This window comes from Liolophura sinensis, chromosome 6, assembly GCF_032854445.1.
Source record: "Liolophura sinensis isolate JHLJ2023 chromosome 6, CUHK_Ljap_v2, whole genome shotgun sequence".
NCBI classification, from domain to species: domain Eukaryota; kingdom Metazoa; phylum Mollusca; class Polyplacophora; order Chitonida; family Chitonidae; genus Liolophura; species Liolophura sinensis.
The window spans coordinates 26,528,951-26,553,149 of record NC_088300.1 but is presented as its reverse complement, the minus strand read 5'-3'; the positions used below and the strand labels follow the sequence as shown (position 1 = coordinate 26,553,149).

The 24,199-nt window shown below is 38.2% G+C and overlaps 3 protein-coding genes across 3 annotated transcripts in view; 2 read left to right on the top strand and 1 right to left on the bottom strand.

The window, feature by feature from the left end:
• The window catches only part of LOC135468727 (WD repeat-containing protein 20-like), a 30,555-nt gene extending 24,374 nt beyond the window's left edge, over positions 1 to 6,181 (top strand). Inside the window, exon 4 of the mRNA XM_064747125.1 lies at positions 1,296 to 6,181. Within this exon, the coding sequence (XP_064603195.1) occupies positions 1,296 to 1,349 (54 nt within the window). The 3' untranslated portion in view covers positions 1,350 to 6,181. The remainder of the gene's footprint in view (positions 1 to 1,295) is intronic.
• Positions 6,182 to 6,322: 141 nt separating this feature from the next.
• Positions 6,323 to 13,775, bottom strand: LOC135468726 (heat shock protein 83-like). Its single transcript, XM_064747124.1, has 8 exons — positions 13,668 to 13,775; positions 12,491 to 13,225; positions 11,825 to 12,043; positions 10,065 to 10,421; positions 9,534 to 9,681; positions 8,768 to 9,036; positions 8,047 to 8,380; positions 6,323 to 7,272 (listed from the first exon to the last, which is right to left on the bottom strand). The coding sequence occupies exons 2-8, from the start codon at positions 13,223 to 13,225 to the stop codon at positions 7,151 to 7,153; spliced, it is 2,184 nt and encodes a 727-aa protein (XP_064603194.1). The 5' UTR covers positions 13,668 to 13,775; the 3' UTR covers positions 6,323 to 7,150.
• Positions 13,776 to 16,109: 2,334 nt separating this feature from the next.
• Positions 16,110 to 23,018, top strand: LOC135466172 (heat shock protein 83-like). The gene is made up of 8 exons (XM_064743550.1): positions 16,110 to 16,237; positions 16,751 to 17,485; positions 17,676 to 17,891; positions 19,769 to 20,125; positions 20,589 to 20,736; positions 21,043 to 21,311; positions 21,563 to 21,896; positions 22,617 to 23,018. Exons 2-8 carry the CDS (start codon positions 16,751 to 16,753, stop codon positions 22,727 to 22,729), a joined length of 2,172 nt encoding a protein of 723 aa, XP_064599620.1. The 5' UTR covers positions 16,110 to 16,237; the 3' UTR covers positions 22,730 to 23,018.
• Positions 23,019 to 24,199: the final 1,181 nt, after the last annotated feature.

Below are 24,199 nucleotides of genomic sequence, written 5' to 3'. Positions count from 1 at the left end.
ATAGTGAAAGAGCTTTTTTGTAGCAGTAACACACAGTTCTGTGCAGATATGAACCGTAAGGTACTGGATACCAGGTTCACAGTAGTGTATGTGCAACTGCACATTGGGGTTAAATAAGCAATACAATGCCGAGGTGAGATCCTTGTGTACGATATGTCAAGACTGGTATCTGCATGTACTCATTGGGGACTTGATGTATAGTACTGTGGGGTGCACCACACAATTCTCGTTCATGTTTTTACCATGTGTGAAGAAGTAGCGTTCGGTGATTTGAGCGCTGCTTCATTATTAGTATATGCATTTGAAATTTTCATGTCCAAATTTACACATGCATGTAAAACATTAGTTGTAAGCAAGGACAAAGTGTGTTTCTTGTTGGCTGTTTCTTTGCTATTAGGTTTTCTTTTGATTTCACCACTCTTTTGAGTGCATATGTGAACTAACCACAGTTTCTTTCCTAACATTGCCTGTATGCTTTGCCATATATATCAGATGCTGTTTTGGTGCAAGTACCTGTTTGCTCCTCCATATGCCTTCATTTCAGCTCCTCACGCCTGTCTGCTGGTTTTAGTCAGTTTACCCCCTTGATGTAAATATCACCTACTATTTTCCATATTAAATACATTGTTTATTTAGATTATTTAAAGCGTAAATTTTGACAGAAAGAAGCCCTGGAATCAACTAACCAAGCTGAGTTTTCTAATTAAAGTCAGTATTAAGAACTGAAAGTACTTGTTTCCTCTGGTAACAGCGTCAAGTTGCCTTTATCCTGTCACAAGTTGCCTCTTAGTTGAAGGTTTCCAGAGCTCAGTGTGTGTTTTCCCTGCAAGGCGCATTGAATTTGTACATGTACATATATGGTCGGAGCAAATGAGATCTTTATGAATTTCTTGTTTTTGATTTGGCCAAGATAATCAAGTCAAATTTCAGTGTACATCTTTATCTCAAAGCTCAGTGTAGAGGGCTAATTACTAAATTGTTAGATCTAGGGCCTTACAGTTTTGAAAGTCGTAATAAATGCTGTCAAGTACCAAACTTATTTTGAATATCTCACAGTGTTCTGTTGCAAAAAATAAAAAGACTTCTGCATTTTTAGACCTGGTCATATGGAATTACATTCCCTAGATACCATTCTAGCCTATATGTTATAACGGTGTTCTGCCTGAGGATAGTAATAATGAATGAAACATCCTATTTTTTTTTCACAGACCCATGAATGTTGATGTACTTTGTATACACAGTACCGTCTTCATCTATCGCCTTTATCATTTGTCTGTGTTTTTTTCTTATTTCAGTGTAGCTGTTCTGAGGAGTATGATGGTAGCCAAGTGGAGTCTTCATACTGGTGACAGAGGATCCTTACAATACCTTGCTGTGATTAGTTCTGGATTTAAAAGAATGGTCCAATGGGATGTATGCCAGTGGTTTACTAAGGTTACACACTATAACAGTACTCATTACTCCTCTTTAGACAATACTGCAAACACCAATCACACATTAATTTGAAGGTCACCAATCAGTGAATAGATGTAAAATCGATAGTAACATCCAAATGAACCAGTTGATCACTACAAGACCAATGAACATAAGTCAGTTTTGGCTGTAAGGCATACGTCTTTATTCTGATATAAACACTGAAGATCCAAGAGGATTTGTGATATCTCACAAATTCACTGTGACATACACCTTTACATATAATGTGTTCTGATGTATTAGGCTTGGTATTGAGTGAAGGGGTGAGATGGCACAACTCTTATTAGCCTTTTGCCCCATATCACACTATGGTATGATACCTACATAAAATATCCAACGATCCATTTACTTACCACTCAATACAGTGGTATTCACTACAGGATGTATTGATTATTATGTAGTAAGATGTTTACTGTTTGAGATGTGGTGTGTCATCTGCAAATACTTGGAAAGCTTCTGTATTTATACAGCGGGCTCTTGACCATATGACCTAAGTTTACCAATCACATCCAAGCTTTACCGATCAGCCAGATTTGAGGAACTAATATCGAAGACAAAAATGGAGAAAACCATAACACTAGAAATATAGTTAACAGGAGCTTTTGTGCATACGTGAGAGCGTTTTTCTTGAAGTTTTAAAAACACCAACTATTTCCACTGAATAAGGAAAACTGACAAAAAAGTTCTCGAGGAATCGAACACCCGGGAATATGGTTATGCTCATTTTCACAACAGTATCAAGGGCAGGTCATAGTAAAAATTATTTGATCAGTATGACCAAGGCAGTTAAGTTACAAATACAAATATAATCGGAAGAGCATTATCCTAAAGTGATAAAACTCCATTAAACCACCTCATGTTTACCTTGGGAATGTGATGTAAAAGCATTTGAAAGTCCTGCTACGCCCGACTCCAAGCACTATGATGGGAGCGTAGGAAAATATTGCACAAAATAGTCTGCTAGACTTTCCTGGCATACATCAACAACTACCCATAATAAAGTGAGTTATGGTCATTTACTCAACTGGAACATTTACAACATATTAAAACACCAAGTAACCTTAAAAAATGGGGTTGAGATGACAATAAATCTATACACGGACTGGCCTATTGTAAACAAACAAACAAACAAACAAACAAAATGGTCATTACAGATGAGGAGAGAGTGAAGCCTACACAAGATTTACGCCATTACACAGAATATGCAAGGTGTCAAGTACTACAAAAGAGGTAATATGTCACGTCAGGTCTGGGGGATCTTTTAAACATGCCTTACAGTAGCCCGGTGAGTGAACTACATTTTTGACTAACTGAATATTTGGTCCCACATGTAACCTGTACACGTTCAACGAATCAATACAAAGATAACGTGAATTACCAGTGGCATAACTACGTAAACATTACGCAGTTATTACACATAGCATTATTTCAAAGTATCCACACCATCATTTAACTATAATAGAGTCCAGGTTACCAATATGTTTTTATTTAAAAATTTTGTTTAACCAAATATAGGGTGAGAAAAAATGTCAACTTATTAGGGACTGCTGTATTTCACTTAAAGTTTAGCTTTGTTCAGGACACATTTTGCTTGATTCTGATTGATTCATCTGCATTATAGGGCCACTTCAAAATTTTTTGTAAAGTTGATTATTCATATCAGAAAAAGAAAAGAACTGTTTACATCAAAAGTATATTTTAAGGTCATTTTTACAGGCCAACTTTAGGTGAAATACAGAACCTTCTCCTGCTCCAGCAACACAGGTAGTGTCAGGTCTCATTGCTTTCACTGTTTTATGTTCCAAACTTCCCTGTATTGTGTTTAGGAAGGCTTTTCACTGCTGTGTAGAAAACTATGCACAAGAAACTTTAATAGGTTCATTCAAAGACTGGTCAACAGCTGTTACTACATGTAACAAATCGTTTGTTTTGATGAACTGTTGTATTTTTTATGTTGCCGAATACAACTTAACTTCTTCTACCGCATTAACATGCACATTATTGACATATAAAGAAACAAGTGGACATCATGAGATACTGTTGTGTCAGACGATCTCTTAAATGATTACTGATCGGTGTTAATCTAGGATGGCGGGTTAGATTTGACATGTTTTGTTAAAAGTAAAGTACATGTGCTGTAACAGCTGATGTATACCAGATTAAAATGATATCAACAAATTGTTTTGTTCTTGTTTTTTCTTTCTTAGCAGTAACGATCACTCGAGCCTGAACTCAAGGGCACGTTTTGGGCTTAAACCATAGACTCAGTCTTCCTTACAAACCAAATAAAAATATTTGAAGAACGATGCTTTAACTTTCAGCTGTCAAAATTTTATTAATTTGATGCTTGCATGTATAATTTTTCAAAGAGTTTGCCAAGTGTTTCTAACATATAACTGACATGTAACAGGCGAGACACATTACCATAATAGTTAGGTTTGACATACTGATACTCTTAGTAACACATTTGAGTTGTACTCAACATCAGTTCATGTTCATGTATATTCATGGTATCTGTGGCATGGAAATCCAGTGAGGCAGTCTCAAGACTTGCCTCATTAAATTCAAGACTTTTCAAAAACCATCAAGGAAATATAAACAGGTGAACACAACATACTCCCCAACAAATGCATTTGTTTGAAATGTGTAAATGAACACCAGCAGCATTGTGGCGAGTATAACCCCTGAGGGGAACCTTCGTTGGTGTTGATGATTGGTTTTGTGGTTACCATGAAAACCGCACAAGTGAACAAATGTGTCCCATCAAAAATGAAAACTTATGTAGAAAACAGAGTTCTGGAGTTTGGACACAAAATCATATCTATTTTTATAGTTTACATAGGGAAATGGCAATCTGATAACCAACTGCGAAAGTGGACAAATGTGAGTCGCAACACATCGCCATTTGTGTATGTATGTATCCACCAAAAATTAAAACTATATGTAAAAACAGTTAACAGTTACAGCCCGGACACGAAATTTTATCTACTGCATGAATATAGTATATGTAGGGAAACTGGCGAGTTGCTAACCACGACAACCGAGGGAATGAACAAATGGGAGTCATAACACATCGTCATTTGTGTATGTATGTATCCACCAAAAATTAAAACTATATGTAAAAACAGTTCACAGTTACAGCCCGGACACGAAATTTTATCTACTGCATGAATATAGTATATGTAGGGAAACTGGCGAGTTGCTAACCACAACAACCGAGGGAATGAACAAATGGGAGTCCTAACACATCGTCATTTGTGTATGTATGTATCCACCAAAAATTAAAACTATATGTAAAAACAGTTAACAGTTACAGCCCGGACAAGAAATTTTAACTACTGCATGAATATAGTATACGCAGGGAAACTGGCGAGTTGCTAACCACGACAACCGAGGGAATGAACAAATGGGAGTCGCAACACATCGTCATTTGTGTATGTATGTAACCGCCAAAAATTAAAACTATATGTAAAAACAGTTAACAGTTACAGTTTGGACACGGAATTTTATCTACTGCATGAATATAGTATATGTAGGGAAACTGGCAAGTTGCTAACCACGACAACCGAGGGAATGAACAAATGGGGGTCGCAACACATCGTCATCTGTGTGTAACCGCCAAAAATTAAAACTATATGTAAAAACAGTTAACAGTTACAGTTTGGACACGGAATTTTATCTACTGCATGAATATAGTATATGTAGGGAAACTGGCGAGTTGCTAACCACAACAACCGAGGGAATGAACAAATGGGGGTCGCAACACATCGTCATCTGTGTGTATGTATCCACCAAAAATTAAAACTATATGTAAAAAACAGTTAACAGTTACAGCCCGGACACGAAATTTTATCTACTGCATGAATATAGTATATGTAGGGAAACTGGTGAGTTGCTAACCACAACAACCGAGGGAATGAACAAATGGGAGTCGCAACACATCGTCATTTGTGTATGTATGTAACCGCCAAAAATTAGAACTCTACACAGAAAAACAGTTATAGCCCAGACAAGAAATCATATCTATTTGCATAGTATATATACGGAAAATGTGGTTACCATGACAACTGCAGAAATGAACAAATGCGAGATGCGACTCATTGCCATTTGTGTACTTAAGTATTCACCAAAAAGTAAAACTCTCCGTGGAAAACAATTGGACAGATGGACAAAATTGCTGTAACATATGCTCCTCTCAATCGTAAGCCCAATAAAGACCAAGACACTAGGTGTCTGGCATCAATGGATGGATGGTAAACTCCAAACTAGCCAATGTACTGCTTTCTGGCTCAACAGATGAACATCAAGGTGGTTTGCTTGGTTTCTGTATCATGTCTAGGAGCAAAATGTGCAAAGGCTACTGCTGCAGTCAGAATAGAGTTAATTGGATACTACCATACTTGTGTGTGAACACACTTATTACCCAGCACATTGAACACTTCAATAAAGGCAAAGAAAGTATTAAAATTAAGTACATCAGTTAAAAAGACCATCAACCAGGACCATGTCCAGGAAAACTACTTTATCTTGAAACTTTTTCATCCAAGTAAAGTGCATTAGAAATTCTACTATGGCAACACTGACCCAGGACGTCTCGAAAGGTTTTAGCCACAGATTATATTTCTACATTCTAAACGCACGTGGATGTAGATCCAGGTGTATACGACTTGGCCAATGGGCCTTGAGACTAATTTTACACAAAAGGAATGAATGTCACAAAAACTGACTGGCTTAGTCTTGTGAAAATCCACTGTTTCACAAGAAGTTTCCTGGACTGATCTTTTTACCTGGTATATTTCTTGTTTTCTTCATCGCTTAATACCAGTAATAAAGGAAATAAAACTGGACATTTGAACCGAAGGCAATTTAATATTCTGAACAGATAACACAATGAAACAATAATACTGACAAAACAGATCCACAGTGAAAATATGATACAAATAAACTACGTTTATTTGAAAATTCAACGTTTACTTTTACAAAGTAATACGAAACCGAGTTCAAGTGTAAGTTGCTCATAAATCATTGGTTATCGCAGTTCACTTGCAATCAAGAACTGTAATTCTGGAACAGAGCTGTTCAATGTAATTGTTATGTTGCTTGAACACTTACTATACATTTCACTACAAATAAACAGCTAAGTGTTGGTGTATCACATCAAATGCTATCCATAAAGCTTGGACATTTTATAAATATATAAAAGAAACAAAAACAATATCTGGCATGAAATGTTAGTGGTTACACAGCAGACCAACAAACTGAACATGTAAACTGAAAGTGAAAACCTGTTTAACAGTATAAAATGGAATAAAATGAAGTGGTAATATTGAATGGAGTCTTCAGTTGTACCTTCTTAACAACAAAGAACATGATTTTAATCTCACATATACTCACACCTAACAAAACTTCTACTTTGTGGATCCCCCTAACAATGTGATATGAATACTAATTGATGTGCGAATTCAGGCTTATATACAAATGAAGTCATCCATGACACCACCACTCTGTTGAAGTCTTTTGCACGTTTTTTGCACGATCATCAAAGGTGATGATCTAGAAACCACTTCTGCATAAAGCCAATTAAACTTGAGGACCTGATTTCCCAAGAAAGATTCTGTCTGCAAGAAGCCTGGGATGATTTAGGGTGATTGAAAAGAGAGGTTAAACATCATGTTCTTCAGTCCACCTCCTCCATTTTAGAGGCATCATCGTCGTCACCCTCCAGTGGGGGCATTTCCTCACTTGTGTCTCCTCCAGCCCCATCATCTGTTGCCATGGCAGAATCATCATCATCAATACCTGTAACACCAGCACAAAAAACTCTCAGCAGGAGATATCTTTGATGAAACATGCTCTTTGACAAGATGTTCCCCACATTCTGCTGCAGTGTATGGTATATCACAGCCTTTGCTCCGTTCCCTTTGACCATAATGGTGGCTGCTGTACAAGTGAAATATTCTAGAGTATGGCATAAAACACCAATCAAATAAATAAATGTATCACAGCCAGTGCTCTATTCAGTCCATGTTTTTTTCTTAATTTCTCTTTTAAAGTTTAGAAGCTACTTAGAAGCATAACCATGTGATGTAAAACCTGTTGTCGTTACACTCAGTTCATATAGATTATGTACAACTCAATTTTTGAGTAGCTGCTTATGTTCATGATTTCAAATTACTGTATTTCACTGAAAGTTTAACATTTTACAACTGAAACATTTTACTCGATTCTAATTCAATCGTGCTCCTTCCCGGGCCACTGAGACATATTAACGATGACAAAAACAAAAAGTGCTGCTATTTTATACATCATCTACTTAAAGTGAAGCTTTCCAGGTCTCTCCTGACAAGTATCTGACTTTAAGTGAACCAACCCACAAATTCGCGAAAAAATTCCCCCAAAAACACTTCATGAGCTGTCTGAAGTTTGATTATATCTTATCTGAAACGACTTAAGTGTTCGGACTTTGTGGCCTTTATTTACCTCTAAAAGTGAATTTTTTTTTTTTACGGGCCAAACTTTAAGTGAAATACAGTAATTTAAGGGATGTTACTTATGAACATATGTGGTTCTTACCTAATCCGAGTTTGATCATCCTGTAGATTCTGGCTGAGTGAGTTACATTGTCCTCCAGAGAAAAGCCTGATGCCAGCAGAGATGTCTCAAACAACAACATCACTAAGTCTTTCACAGATTTGTCGTTTTTGTCTGCCTTGACCTTTTCTGATAAAGATCGGATAATCTGATGGTCTGGGTTGATCTCGAGGTGTTTCTTGGCGGCCATGTACCCCATGGTGCTAGTGTCTCTGAGGGCCTGGGCCTTCATGATGCGCTCCATGTTAGCTGACCAACCATACTGACTGGTTACAATACAACAGGGAGAGGACACCAAGCGGTTGGATACTACCACCTGAAATAAGCAGAAAATACACAAATATAAACATTATTCAATTTAAATTTTACATTTTATAATGTGCTACGGACTACTCGGGAATAATATAGCACAGAGCATCAAAATCCTATATCCATACAAAACAAAATTCTTTACAGTACAGGAGCCATAATACTGGACCATCAATACAACTGATCAAATTATCAAAGAAATGATATTTTAAGAAATCCTTATATTTTTCACTAGCCAGGATAAAGAATACCTACAATGTTGATTGCTGACAGGATAAGGTTATGCCCTGAGAAATTTTGAAAAATGTCCTTCGAAGTGAATTCCATCTTATGGAATTCATCCTATGGAACAAGAAAAAACTTGTTCACTTTCCAACCACTATTGGGTACTTACCTTTTCCACCTTTTTATCCAGGATTTCTTTCATGACTTTGCACAGCCCCTCCAGCTCAGCTTTTGCTTCCTCAAACCTTTTCTTTTCTTCCTCATCCTCTGGCAACTGAAGCCCCTCCTTGGTCACACAGACTAGCGTCTTTCCATCGTACTCTTTAAGCTGCTGAACTGCGTACTCGTCAATTGGGTCCACCATATAGAGAACCTCGAACCCTCGCTTCTTCACACGTTCCACAAATGCGGAGTTCTGGACAGCTTCACGACTTTCTCCTGCAAGAAACCATGGCAACAAAATTTAAACTCCGGTGAAAAAACTCATCATTACCACTGATCTCTGATTAACATGAGTCACCTACACACAACTCCAACTGAACTAGCCAGAATGGTAAACATTACCTTGTTTGATATTTCCTGTTAAGCAGGTTTGTGCCTTAGGTACGGTAACAGAATCTGATCAATGTGGACCTTGACGCCATTTTAATGACGTTAAATGCTTGCTTCCTAGCTCATCGTTATGACATCACAATACAGCCCAAGTACGTTACAGTAGAAACTAATACACTGCAACATTGTAGACGTTGCACAACAACAAATTTTGACATAACAATAGATTGAGGTCTTGCTTCACGCTAGTGCCACCTTACGGGATTAAAAAATATGCCAACTTCACATCAGCCATATGCTTTTAGGAAAACTAGCCAAGTTTCTGAAGATAAGAATAGATCTTGAAAGAGGAAAAGGACAATTATATTAAAATATCAAGTTACCTGTGATGTAGTAGATGTCTTTCTGGTTTTCCTTCATCCTAGAAACATATTCCTTGAGGGAGGACATCTCGTCTCCACTGGTTGATGTATGGTACCGCAAGAAGTCGGCCAATTTCTTTCTGTTTGTCGTGTCTTCATGCATTCCAAGCTGAACAAGTGGAATTTGTAAATACATACGTTCATTAGTTGATACGGGCAAACACGTCTCTCTAGTTTCAATTTTAGGCAATAATTCACAACTATAGTTTTGTTGATGTCAGTATCATTTTCTAATGAAAGCAAAAATATGTAACCAAGGATTCCTGCCATGTGAAGGCTAGAGACCATTCCATGCAGATTTATTACTTTCTTTCAACATAATATTGAGCTGGTTAAAAAATGAGGAATTTTTAGAAAAAAAATCAGTGAACTGCCAATACAGATTGAATGAATCTTGCCTCTTGCATACTATTCAGTCACCAGCAATTATACTTATTTTAAGACTACAGCATTAAGGATGGTATATTACACACCAATAAAAATGGTACTCACCTTCAAATTTTTGCCGAACTGCTCGTAGAATTTCTTGTAATTGTCTTTGTCCTCAGCTATGTCGTCAAACAATTCCATACATTTCTTCACCAGATTTTTCCGGATGACTTTCAAAATCTTGCTCTGTTGTAGCATTTCTCGGGAGATGTTGAGTGGTAAATCCTCAGAGTCCACCACACCACGGATGAAATTTAAATACTCGGGGATCAAATCCTCACAATTGTCCATAATAAACACTCGCCTCACATACAGCTTGATGTTGTTCCTCTTCTTGCGGTTCTCAAACAGGTCGAAGGGTGCTCTCTTTGGAACAAACAGCAAAGCTCGAAACTCTAGCTGGCCTTCTACTGAGAAGTGCTGCAAGAGAAAACCACTAGAATAATCAACACATTGACAATTTATTAACTGCAGATTTCATGATGATGAATTATTTATTATACGGTAACTGACCTAAAGTTTCACCCTGGAACTTGGAAAGTGTATCCCAGAATTCATGGCGTTGTTTGTGGTTTTTACTGGGTGCCACGAGAGAGCATCAGGGGTGGTTAGGGGGTTACACAGACTGTTTAAGAATGTAATAAACAAACTTTCCACGTGTCTGCCCATTGATAGCATAATTTTTGCCGGCAACAGGCAAAACAATAATCTTGAATCACATCTGGGCCAAACTGTATACAGTAAATCATAAAACATGCAATTTATTTTGATATAAAGTTAGTGACGGTGTTGTGTAATGTGTTAACAACTCAAACAAATCAGGTTTCCTAATATGTGAGACTCGCACACAACGCTACCGAAAATAAAGGTAAATGTAAATCATGGTATTTTACGGAAACCTCACATGGAGTATATTTTCTGTTTTTAACAGAAGTTCGTCATATGAAAACGCAGAAAAGGCACTCTTCTGCAACAGGAGGACAGTTCCAACTGTAAAATGTGCGTCTAGATTGACATACTATCTTGGAATTACATGGACACAGGAAGCTGATGAGCTGAAATACATTTGTACACATATTCTTTACATAATGATGGCTCTCAGAAGACAACCGTTTACCAGATAACAGTGTGAGGTGACTTCCACATAGGCCTAACCCGATCAAACAGTTTGTCTGCAGTGTACATTGTGCATGTACATTCCTTTTTTGGCGTGGTCATTCTCTGAGACAATGTTTGGAATGTAAAGGTTTGTAATAGACATCACCTGTCTTGATATTTTCTTTGATTTCATTCACGGGTATATTGAGAGATGCACATGTAGACCTGCACACCTCAATGTCAGTGATTTGACCCCATGTGGGGCGCATTAGCAATCAGAGCTGCCAAATGCCATTCACGGTTATGAAACAGGCTGAGAGTTTATCACTGTCTTCTGTCTTCTTTCTGCCAACTCAGATTGTGCGAGAGTAAATGACAGTAATTCACGTGTGAAACTTTAGATCATTTACTGTAGATTTAATTCCGAAATTACAGAGTGCCCACTGTAGTGAAAATTCCTGAGAAACCTGACTGACCAAAGGCAACAGCTAAAGTGAAAACAGAATGAGGTGTAGTTTCATGTGAAAGCCAGATGGGCCCCATACATTTACCTCCACTATCACAAGCAGCCAAAGGGCAGAAATGCCACACCTAAATGCAGGTCCACTGAAGTAATTATCAGGAGCTTATTGTAATTTATAACTCTGATGCTTACATCAGCTGTCAGCAACAAGAATTTGGCTCCCAACAATAAATCCCTTACAACTGTCAATCCCTAATCTTACCTTAACAGCTAAATGGTCCTCCCAGTCATTGGTCAAAGATTTGTAGAACTCTCCATACTCCTCCTGCGAGATGTCATCTGGGTTACGTGTCCACAGAGGCTTGGTTTTGTTCAGCTCTTCAAACTCTGTGTAGTTCTCTTTGATGGTTTTCTTCTTTTTCTTGTCTTTTTTGGAATCATCATCCTCGTCTTCATCCAGATCCTCCACTTTAGGCTTATCCTGTAAGAACACTTAGGTTTAGAAACCTGTCACCAAATCTTTTACTCAGTGATGCTGGAGGTTTCAGATCAATTTTATGATGTCATTCAGCTTAAACATCAAACATGTACGGTATCTATATATTCTATCCAAAGGGCATAACTCCTGACTAAAACTGCTTTCTATCCCAAGTGAACAATCAACATGGACAAACTCAAAAATTATTTTTGTTTTATTGATCACTGTGATTTCTTCCAGGATAATTTACATTCTCTCATCTGAAATTAGAGGTTGGCTACTTTAGTTTTAGCTGATGGTTGGCTTAAATTACTACATTATAATGATTTTGCACCTGATGGTCAGGATCAGTTAAAACACTTAACTTAAAGCATATGATATGAATGAAGGTCTGGTTAAGCAATTCTTCAATTTACATGATGAATAAAAGGGAATGAAAACCAATCTCACCTTCTCTTCGTCTTTGTCTTCCTCCTTTTTCTCCTCTTCCTCCTCATCATCAGACACTTCCTTATCTCTTTGCTTCTGTACCAGAAGGCTGATAGGGTACCCAATAAACTGGCTGTGTTTCTTCACCACTTCTTTCAGGCGTTTCTCCTCCAAGTACTCCGCTTGATCTTCCTTCATGTGCAGGGTTATCCTCGTTCCTCTGCTCAGCTGTTCCCCTGTCAATGGCCGAATGGTGAACGACCCACCGGCAGAAGACTCCCATATGTATGCCTCATCATCGTTGTGTTTGGACATAACTGTCACTTTGTCTGCTACCAAGTAAGCCGAGTAGAACCCCACACCAAACTGTCCAATCATAGAGATATCGGCACCGGCTTGCAAGGCCTCCATAAATGCCTTGGTTCCGGACTTGGCAATGGTACCTAAGTTGTTGACCAGGTCTGCCTTTGTCATGCCCACGCCTGTGTCCACTATGGTCAGGGTGTTCTGCTCTTTGTTAGGGATGATCTGTATGTATAGGTCTTTCCCGCTGTCCAACTTAGACGGGTCTGTCAAACTCTCGTATCGAATTTTATCCAAAGCATCCGAGGAGTTTGAGATAAGTTCTCTGAGGAAGATTTCTTTGTTGGAGTAGAAGGTGTTGATGATTAAGCTCATCAACTGCGCAATTTCGGCCTGGAAGGCGAAGGTTTCAGCCTCCCCTTCCTCAATTTGCTGGCTCTCTATTTCAGGCATCTGAAAATTAACCACAAGTAAATACGTTAGCATAGAATTATTGAAATAATGTCTTCCACCTGCGCACTTTCACCTGTCATTGTCAGGTAGTACATATATTTCTGCCAAGTAAAAAACAGGCAGCCTATATAATTTGGTTCATATTCCTTCAAGTTAAAATACAGATATTCTCAGCAGTTTCAAAAGGACTGCCACTATTAATACACCAGAATAAAGTAAAAAAGAATGAAATGCCAACGCACTGTGCTTAGCCAGACTTAAAGTCGACCAGAAAATGATGATGCGTCCGTATATGCAAGAACACGTGCTCAGTGCTCCCGGCTCTAACGGTGTCTCAAATGTGGATATAATTTAGTTTTTAGCACAGATTCTCGGCGATCTTTGAGACACTACAACAACGTTTTACCCCGTCCATCCTGATCTGATCAAAACCATAACTCACCTTAATATCAGTAGCAAATATTCAGGAAACGCAGTATGTCGTCTGCTAACGCTTTGTGATCGTCGAATATCTAAGTAGTTCTTGAGTAATCTAACAGGTCTCGAGCTTTCGCGACGCATTTATACAATCCAATCTCCAAACAGGGCAACCCATAAACCCTGCTCCATCATTTCGAAAAAAATTTTCTTGGCTAATTTTGACGTTTGAAGCAATACCCTGGCGCATTACTTACGTTAAATTTGCAATTATAATTTAATGGGAACAATGTTAAGGTCATAATTGTGGCTATATCAACGAAATAACGAGGGACTATATTCAGGAAGTTGCATTGGTATTATTGTGAAGCGGCTTTCCAGAAATTTCTCTGATCAAAAATACTTCAACTGTGTCAACGTCCGAGTATTATAATTAGATTCTTCGCGATATTTTTCCTGAACATTCGCAGTGTTTACAAGCGACTGAAAATTAGTTCTGAAACATGTAAACATGTATGTTTTATTACGAAAGATAAGAAATGTTGCCACTCAATACAACACAAAAGTTTGTTTACGCATGCAGGCCGACATTGTGCGTGTATTTAGTAGAAGCCCATTCATTTCACGTAACTGTATACATGTCTGTTTTACTTCCCTGTATACAGACAAACTGATTTTATAGTTGTATAAAAATTTTAAAGCTGTTGAAAAACATTTTTTTAAAATTGGTGATTTAGATAAGCCTAGAATGACATGCCTGGGGTTCGCAGAACGTGTACTGAACTTACGTATATACTCTGACTAAATTAACTGATTTCATCATTATTAGCAGTGACATGAAGTTCGATTTCATCTCCGCTTGTTAACGATTTTATATGCTCTTAACGCACATACGTATGCATGCACAATGAGGTTGTAATAGGCCTGGTGTAAAATATCATCTGATCTTGATGAACATATGACAATAAACACACATTACATACAAGCTGTACAACGCGAGTTCATATTTACGCCATGCAATGCAAGACACGCCAGATACTGGTATAAACACTCAATCTTCACTGAAAGAGGTGGTGTCACGAGCGTACTCGCATCCACGAGACTATATTATTTTAAAAAACGTACGTATCATCAAAAGTTTAATAAACTATAAATTATTGCATGTGTATAGGCGTGCATTAAAACCCTATAAGTACATCAGTATGAAGGCTGCATTTATTAAAAATCGCCCGAGGTTCTTGATTGGGATGCTTCGTTTATTGCAGTGATAGGCCCATAGCTATGAACATAGATGCATTACACAGAAAATCATATGTTGGTCCTTAATTAAATAATATATTAAAAAAAGTCTGTTGGACAACCTTGATTTGTATAATTTCTTAATTAAAGTTATTAACCTCATACCTGTATTATTTATATTGTTTAAATGATTATAAAATATGAAAAAGTTATAAAAGCGACCTGCATTATAAATTTTATATGAACGTTAATTAATATTTTATTACAGATTTTGAACTGTGCATAGAAGCCGCTGATATATTCTGAAGGGTATACATTGTGTCTAGAGCATATGTTTTAATGTGTTGAACATATGTAGTAATTTAAATACAGTACTTTAATGCAGCATTGACGTGGGGTTATCGGGGGCCTCTGTGGCTCGGGTAGCCCGCTAGCGCAGCGTAATGACCCAGGAGCCTCTCACAAATGCGGTCGCTGTGAGTTCATTTCCAGCCCATGCTCCGGCCGAAAGTGGGAAGGTCTGCCAGCAACCTGCAGATGGTCGTGGGTTTCCTTTGGGCTCCGCCTGTTTTCCTCCCACCATAATATGCTGACCACTGTCGTATAAGAGAAATACTCTTGTGTATGGCGCACAACACCAATCAAATAAATAAATAAATAAATAAACATGGGGTGGTTGAAATTAGCATTTATTTTCGCTACCATGTATGCATAAATTCCATGTATATTCTTGTATCTGTCATAAAGTTCTCGTCTCTTCTTTTTCAACTGGTGTAAAATAAACCCATATACTATACCTAAATTGTGTTTCTAATTTAGGCCATATCTAATAGCATTTGACATGTTTTTCAAACCACGTCCGGAATGCTGCAGATATACTTCAGCGAATCCGAGTAATGTGTATACACGGTAACTTGATTGTAGTTCGTAAGTAGGGGCGATTTGGCCACATCGCTGCGTGGAGTACGGCCGGAACTAAACTCCATCAACACTTCCGTAATTCGCCTGATGAACTTTCTAGAAAACCGCATTACGGCGAAATGATGAACTTGCGCATCAAATAGGGCGTTCTTTATATTTATAATGCCTGCTGAAAATTACACTATTTTTCAAAATAATAGCCAAAAATAAATGTGAGTCATTGTTTGTTGCGTTACGTTTCTCAAAATATCTGGGAACCTCTTTAATTTTACTTTTTATTGAAATGACGCTGTTATCTCCAGTCACGTGATCAATCATTTCGACAAACACGTGCGTTAGTCAAGTCGCTGCAGGAACAAGCGATCGCACCTACCTTCAACAGGAGCAGTGGAGTTCTAGTCGATTCTTCTGATATTCTCATAGTTAATCATCACGGTAAGTGAAACAGAATGTAAGGCCATAATGAAAATGCAAATACCGGTATGCATAATTTTTGTTTTTTATTTTACATAATATCAGTCGGCATCATGATGATCGATTTACCGACAAAGGAACTCCCCACGTGGTTTTGAAGAAGTTAACTTCATGTTAACTTCCTTGGTTGATGAACCATGGCTTGATATAGATTTAATTAAATACCTTTGGCATTGTTTGAACTATTTCTTTTACCATAAGCTGAATGATTCACGCGACGGACCCAGTAGAACTGGTGAAAGCAGTAAGTGGATTGAGCAATGAATTAGCAAAAATAGAATGCGCGGACTATATGCGTACGTCGTGGATGTAGAGCTTTCTTTTGTTCTCGGAAAATGATGTAGGGACAGGGTTTGAAATTAGAACTAATAAAAACATGTATCGTAGCAATTACAGCTGCCAATAATCAGTGAAAATATGTATACATTTTACGTCCACAATGTAGTAATGCAACTTTTACTTTCTTTTTCACAGATGCCTGAAATCGAGAGCCAGCAAATTGAGGAAGGGGAGGCTGAAACCTTCGCCTTCCAGGCCGAAATTGCTCAGTTGATGAGCTTAATCATCAACACCTTCTATTCCAACAAAGAAATCTTCCTCAGAGAACTTATCTCAAACTCCTCGGATGCTTTGGATAAAATTCGATACGAGAGTTTGACAGACCCGTCTAAGTTGGACAGCGGGAAAGACCTATACATACAGATCATCCCTAACAAAGAGCAGAACACCCTGACCATAGTGGACACAGGCGTGGGCATGACAAAGGCAGACCTGGTCAACAACTTAGGTACCATTGCCAAGTCCGGAACCAAGGCATTTATGGAGGCCCTGCAAGCCGGTGCCGATATCTCTATGATTGGACAGTTTGGTGTGGGGTTCTACTCGGCTTACTTGGTAGCAGATAAAGTTACAGTTATGTCCAAACACAACGATGATGAGGCATACATATGGGAGTCTTCTGCCGGTGGGTCGTTCACCATTCGGCCATTGACAGGGGAACAGCTGAGCAGAGGAACTCGGATAACCCTGCACATGAAGGAAGATCAAGCAGAGTACTTGGAGGAGAAACGCCTGAAAGAAGTGGTGAAGAAACACAGCCAGTTTATTGGGTACCCTATCAGCCTTCTGGTACAGAAGCAAAGAGATAAGGAAGTGTCTGATGATGAGGAGGAAGAGGAGAAAAAAGAGGAAGACAAAGACGAAGAGAAGGTGAGATTAAGTCTTGGTCAACAAATGCAGATTGAGGAGATATAACAGACACCAGGAGTTGTGTCCCTTGATTCAAGACATAAATTATTGAAAATTGATTTTCTTTCCTTTTCCCACTTAAATTAGTTTAAAATCTCATATTGAAAGGTTTTTGATGGATGTATTTTTAACCTAACTATTGTTCATGTAGGATAAGCCTAAAGTGGAAGACCTTGATGAAGATGAGGAGGACGATTCCAAGAAAGACAAGAAAAAGAAAACCATCAAAGAGAACTACACAGAGTTTGAAGAGCTGAACAAAACCAAGCCTCTGTGGACACGTAACCCAGACGACATCACGCAGGAGGAGTATGGAGAGTTCTACAAATCTTTGACCAATGACTGGGAGGACCATTTAGCTGTTAAGGTAAACTTAGGGATTGACAGTTGTAAGGGATTTATTGTTGGGAGCCAAATTCTTGTTGCTGACAGCTGATGTAAGCATCAGAGTTATAAATTATAATATGCTGCTGATAATTACTTCAGTGGAACTGCAGTTAGGTGTGGCATTTCTGCCCTTTGGCTGCTTGTGATAGTGGAGGTAAATGTATGGGGCCCATCTGGCTTTCACATGAAACAACATCTCATTCTGTTTTCACTTTAGCTGTTGCCTTTGGTCAGTAAGGTTTATCGGGAATTTTCACTACAGTGGGCACTCTGTAATTTCGGAATTAAATATACCCTAAATAATCTAAAGTTTCACACATGAATTACTGTCATTTACTTTCCCACAATCTGAGTTGGCGGCAAGATGGCAGAAGAGAGTGATAAACCCGCAGCCTGTTTCATAACCGTGAATGGCATTTGGCAGCTCTGATTGCTAATGCGCGTCACATAAGGTCAAATCACTGACATTGAGGTGTGCAGGTCTACATGTTCATCTCTAAATATGAATATGAATGAAATCAAAGAAAATATCAAGACAGGTGATGTCTATTACAGACCTTTACATTCCAAACATTATCTTAGAGAATGACCACGCCAAGAAAGGAATGTACATGCACAATGTATACTACAAACACATTAAGCGGGTTAGGCCTATGTGGAAGTCACCTCACACTGTTATCTGGTAAACGGTTGTCTTCTGAGAGCCATCATTATGCAAAGAATGTGTACAAACGTATTTCAGCTCCTCAGCTTCCTGTGTCCATGTAATTCCAAGTTAGTATGTCAGTCTAGACGCACATTTTGTTTCTTAACATTTGGAACTGTCCTCCTGCTGCAGAAGAGTGCCTTTTCTGCGTTTTTATATGGTGAACCTCCTGTTAAACACAGAAAACTTACTCCACGCAAGGTTTCTGAAAACTACCACCATTTACATTTACCTTTATTTTCGGTAGCGCTGTGTGCGAGTCCAGCATATTAGGAAACCTGATTTGTTTATCACATTACGCAACACTGTCACTAACTTTATATCAAAATAAATTGCATGTTTTATGATTTCCCGTATACAGTTTGGCCCAGATGTGAGTTAAGATTATTGTTTTGCCTTTGGCCGCATTATCGATGGGTAGACACGTGGAAAAGTTCAAGTCTTGTGATTGCAAGTGGCTTGTCTCTACATGTAGTTTGAACCAATCTGTATGACTAAAATATTATCTGAAAAGTAGTCATTCATGTTTACGAAATGTGGGCAGAAGTTGATGGTCTTTCAAATTACGCCAGAATGAACAAGAAATGTTTAGCTGCAGGGGCGGAAGTAATCGTGTGTAGGTGTTGCTTTAATTGCCGTTTAACAGCTTCATCTCCTCTACTGCTAGGCCCATTGAACGAGTATTGATTAGTGGGATGCTAAATTCTGCTAGAACTTTGCATACAGATATTAAAACGGATATTTAATACAAGACTGCACGTGCATACTAGGTAGTCATGCTTAATCTTCACAGGGTTTTCTCCCAATTCCCATTTATCACAAAATGACACTAAAACAATCAAGCTGTTGCGAAGTGCATATACTAAAATCATTACAGTTAAAACTGAGGAAAACATGAACTGTTGATGGTGAAGCACAAGCTTGTTTATTACATTCTTGAACAGTCTGTGTAACCCCCTAACCACCCTTGATGCTCTCTCGTGGCACCCAGTAAAAACCACAAACAACGCAGTGAATTCTGGGATACACTTTCCAAGTTCCAGGGTGAAACTTTAGGTCAGTTACCGTATAATAAATAATTCATCATCATGAAATCTGCAATTAATATATTGTCAATGTGTGTTGATTATTCTTGTGGTTTTCTCTTGCAGCACTTCTCAGTAGAAGGCCAGCTAGAGTTTCGAGCTTTGCTGTTTGTTCCAAAGAGAGCACCCTTCGACCTGTTTGAGAACCGCAAGAAGAGGAACAACATCAAGCTGTATGTGAGGCGAGTGTTTATTATGGACAATTGTGAGGATTTGATCCCCGAGTATTTAAATTTCATCCGTGGTGTGGTGGACTCTGAGGATTTACCACTCAACATCTCCCGAGAAATGCTACAACAGAGCAAGATTTTGAAAGTCATCCGGAAAAATCTGGTGAAGAAATGTATGGAATTGTTTGACGACATAGCTGAGGACAAAGACAACTACAAGAAATTCTACGAGCAGTTCGGCAAAAATTTGAAGGTGAGCGCCATTTATCAGTGTGTACTATACACTGGTGGACCATTTTGGCTTTAATTTTGCACTGGAAATTCATCTTCACTGACACTAGCTTTTGTTCACTCTTTAAAAGCTGTTGTTAATAGATAAGTTAGAAATCCTATGTTCTTAAAGGACTACTATTGAGCTTGCAGCAATTCAGTGTGTGCTTGAAGATTCCTGTGTAAGCTTGCAGTAATTCAAAGTGTGCTTGAATATTCCTGTGCAAGCTTGCAGCAATTCAGTGTGCTTGAAGATTAGTGTGTAAGTTTGCAACAATTCAGTGTACTTGAAGATTCCTGTGTAAGCTTGCAGCAATTCAAAGTGTACTTGAAGATTCCTGTGTAAACTTGCAGTAATTCAAAGTTTGCTTGAATTCTTGGGTAAGCTTGCGGAAAAGCAATGTGTGTTTGTCTTTTTCCTGAAAAATTGTTGCTTTTCATTGTAGCTTGGGATGCATGAAGACACAACAAACAGAAAGAAACTGTCGGACTTCTTGCGGTACCACACGTCAACCAGTGGAGACGAGATGTCCTCCCTCAAGGAATATGTTTCTCGAATGAAGGAAAACCAGAAAGACATCTATTACATCACAGGTATAAATCTGTACTTAGGTGTTCTGCCATATTCCAGGAAAATAGGGTAGAACTTAAGGCATCTTTGTCCAGATGAGAAATAGGCAACTCTTTTTGTTCGTAAGAGCTGAATAGAGGTTTTCTCAACCATAAATGACTGCAGTCATGTAATTTTTAGCTCGTTGCACATACCAATCATTAGAACACGACCATGAATGTTTCACAAATCTTGGATAATTCACCCTGTGGATATTTTATAATGTCAATTTTATTTACAACCATATTATGTAAAATGAGTTTACATTTTGTTGCCATGGTTTCTTGCAGGAGAAAGTCGTGAAGCTGTCCAGAACTCCGCATTTGTGGAACGTGTGAAGAAGCGAGGGTTCGAGGTTCTCTATATGGTGGACCCTATTGACGAGTACGCAGTTCAGCAGCTTAAAGAGTACGATGGAAAGACGCTAGTCTGTGTGACCAAGGAGGGGCTTCAGTTGCCAGAGGATGAGGAAGAAAAGAAAAAGTTTGAGGAAGCAAAAGCTGAGCTGGAGGGGCTGTGCAAAGTCATGAAAGAAATCCTGGATAAAAAGGTGGAAAAGGTAATGACCCGGTAGCAGTTGTGAATTAATTGTTGTAATACTGCTTCTAAAATGGATCATGCAAACACTGGTAGGATACAATACTAACACTAAACGTTCCTAGAAGAAGTGAAACTTTTCTAGGGAAAATATTTCCTTTGTTGCTGAAACTTGGTTTGTTTTCAGATTTCGAGTTGGTAGACAGGTGCTCAACATACATTCTATGTAGGATAGCAATACTTAATGTATGTTATATTTTCTGCTTATTTCAGGTGGTAGTATCCAACCGCTTGGTGTCCTCTCCCTGTTGTATTGTAACCAGTCAATATGGTTGGTCAGCTAACATGGAGCGCATCATGAAGGCCCAGGCCCTCAGAGACACTAGCACCATGGGGTACATGGCCGCCAAGAAACACCTCGAGATCAACCCAGACCATCAGATTATCCGATCTTTATCAGAAAAGGTCAAGGCAGACAAAAACGACAAATCTGTGAAAGACTTAGTGATGTTGTTGTTTGAGACATCTCTGCTGGCATCAGGCTTTTCTCTGGAGGACAATGTAACTCACTCAGCCAGAATCTACAGGATGATCAAACTCGGATTAGGTAAATAAAATTTAGGCTTCAACCGTAATATTAAACTGCTGGCAGGCGGTGAGTGTAAGGCTCTCAACCAAAGACACTGTGAAATCTACTTTTCATGGCTTATGGTGTAGCTTTGAAGTTTAGTTGGGATCTCACCAATGGCAGATCACTTCAGGCAGTCTGGTTTCCTCCGCCAGCCAACTTGACCACCATCCTATAATAGAAAACTTCACTTAAAAAAATTGTTAAAACACCACTTGGGTTAGATGGGTTTATTTCATGTTGAAAGTTGTCTTAGTGTGGGTTACTCTGAAATAGAAAATCTCAGTAATTGGTAAGTAGAAGTTAGATCTTGTGTTTTGTTAGTGGAGAACCTGGGGGTTAGTGTCATGATTAGACCAAATAGTGTTTGAATAATTTTCAATGTGACAAAACAAAACATCCCAATATACAAGCAGTGGAATATAGTGTCGGATTGTTGATTAAAATAATGTGCATCCCAAGGTGATGAAACATGATGTAAGAGTGATTGCCTGTTGGAAAGAATTTCGTATGGTAACTTCGGTTTCATGGCTATAACCACAGTGAATATGGTATTAGGCCAGTTATAAAAAAAAAAAAAAAAAAATGCTTCAGATGGCGCAGCTTACTGCATCCTGTGATTAAGAGGATTCGCATACTTGCCCAGAAAATGTCAGTTTGTTGAATTGGCTTGTAATGCAACCATGTTGTGTTTTTCAGGAATTGATGATGAAGATATAGTGCCAACAGGAGAGGCAGTGGCAGAGACTGAGGAAATGCCACCTCTGGAAGGCGATGATGATGATGCTTCAAAGATGGAGGAAGTTGATTAACAACTTAAAAAAAGTAATGTTCAACTGAATCCTCCTCCATATTGTACACACTATTATTAATTTGTTTCTTGTAGCCCCACCCTTCAGCAATTTGTCAGCATATTACTTTCAAGAAAAGAATTGATAGTTCTCATCATTTAATGACAAGATCGTCGAGGTGTCCTCACAACTATTTAAAAATTGTTGTTCATGTGGATTCATTGTGATCGTGTTTTGTACTTGTCTGTGTCTTAAAATTTTCATGAATATAATTGGAAGAAAAGGACATGTGAAAAGAAAAATGTTAATAAAGATCCTTTTCATCCACAAATGTCTTCGTAGTGGGTTTATCCTGTATGAGCTAAGACTTTAGAACCACGATTTGGGAAAATGATTTGGAAGTAGTAAACATATTCTGCTATATATTAAAGATGCTACTTGAGATTTTTTGGCAAAAACTTCATATTCGCCGATCAAATATTTTCTGCATTTGCCGAGTAACTAAAATTATTGCCTTTAAGTGATATCAGTCTTGTTTTGTTGATAAATGCTGCTTTAAAGTGCTTCAGAAGTTTGAACAAGCTGTGACTGCTTTCTAAATTTTAGAAACTTAATGATTTGAGATAATATGCATTGACGAGGCTGATATTTTGTGAAAGATAATTATTTGGGGTATTCTAAAATAACAGCAGAAATGTAATTAGATTTGCTCTGATTGTGTGCAAAAAATTTCTGGCATAGCCTCTTAAATTTTTTCGATTTGACAAAGCGTCCCAGCAAACATTTCGGCAGGAGCTACTTTGAACACTAATGTCTTCTGTTGTAGTTCTGCCATTTTGCTCTTTGTTCATTAGAGTACAAATGATGCAGTACTGGCGCAATCAATGCGTAGTACTGTTGCTGAAAGTAGGTATGTCGCAAGATTATCACTACCTGAAAATCTGCTTTCTAGTGAGATTTTTCCAATTCCCTTTGCTCAGCGTGGAGCTCGAGGCCATGACACTTCCAGTATTTTGCTGGAGATCCCAAGTCATTGATCCAGATCGCAAGATTAAACCAAGTAACACTAATATAGTTTTAGGGGCAGAATAAAGTTCTGTTTTTTTTTTTTATTTCTGTGCTGGAAGAGGGATGAAACTAAAATTTCAAGATCACCTAATTTGTGAAAAATTTTTGGATTTTTTTTTTTTTTTTCTGTTGTGAGTTAAACACAAGGTGTTTACGATTATGGGCAATGTGAATACAAGTCCCAGTCAAAAGTTTAAAACAAACGACTAGAATATGGACATGTGATGCCAATTCTGAATACCTAACTTTTGAAAAAAAAAAAAGTGAAAATTTGTCAACATTAGAATGCGGCAGAAGCATTCATGATTTGCAGTTGATAGCAGATGATGCCAGACCAAGTTTGGGTTTAGGGTGGCTACTTCCATTTTTGACAAAATTATGACTTTCATTGTGCACTTGGAAGAATTCATGTACCCTACTTCT

What these genes read in the sequence shown, in the direction of transcription:
- LOC135466172 (XM_064743550.1), top strand. Translation starts at nt 16,751, where the DNA reads ATGCCTGAAATCGAGAGCCAGCAAATTGAGGAAGGGGAGGCTGAAACC. An exon ending in AGACATCTATTACATCACAG is followed by an intron (nt 20,737 to 21,042) that starts GTATAAATCTGT and finishes GGTTTCTTGCAG; the next exon opens with GAGAAAGTCGTGAAGCTGTC. An exon ending in TGGATAAAAAGGTGGAAAAG is followed by an intron (nt 21,312 to 21,562) that starts GTAATGACCCGG and finishes TGCTTATTTCAG; the next exon opens with GTGGTAGTATCCAACCGCTT.
- LOC135468726 (XM_064747124.1), bottom strand. Translation starts at nt 13,225, where the DNA reads ATGCCTGAAATAGAGAGCCAGCAAATTGAGGAAGGGGAGGCTGAAACC. An exon ending in AAGACAAAGACGAAGAGAAG is followed by an intron (nt 12,044 to 12,490) that starts GTGAGATTGGTT and finishes GTGTTCTTACAG; the next exon opens with GATAAGCCTAAAGTGGAGGA. An exon ending in GATGATCAAACTCGGATTAG is followed by an intron (nt 7,273 to 8,046) that starts GTAAGAACCACA and finishes CTGGTGTTACAG; the next exon opens with GTATTGATGATGATGATTCT.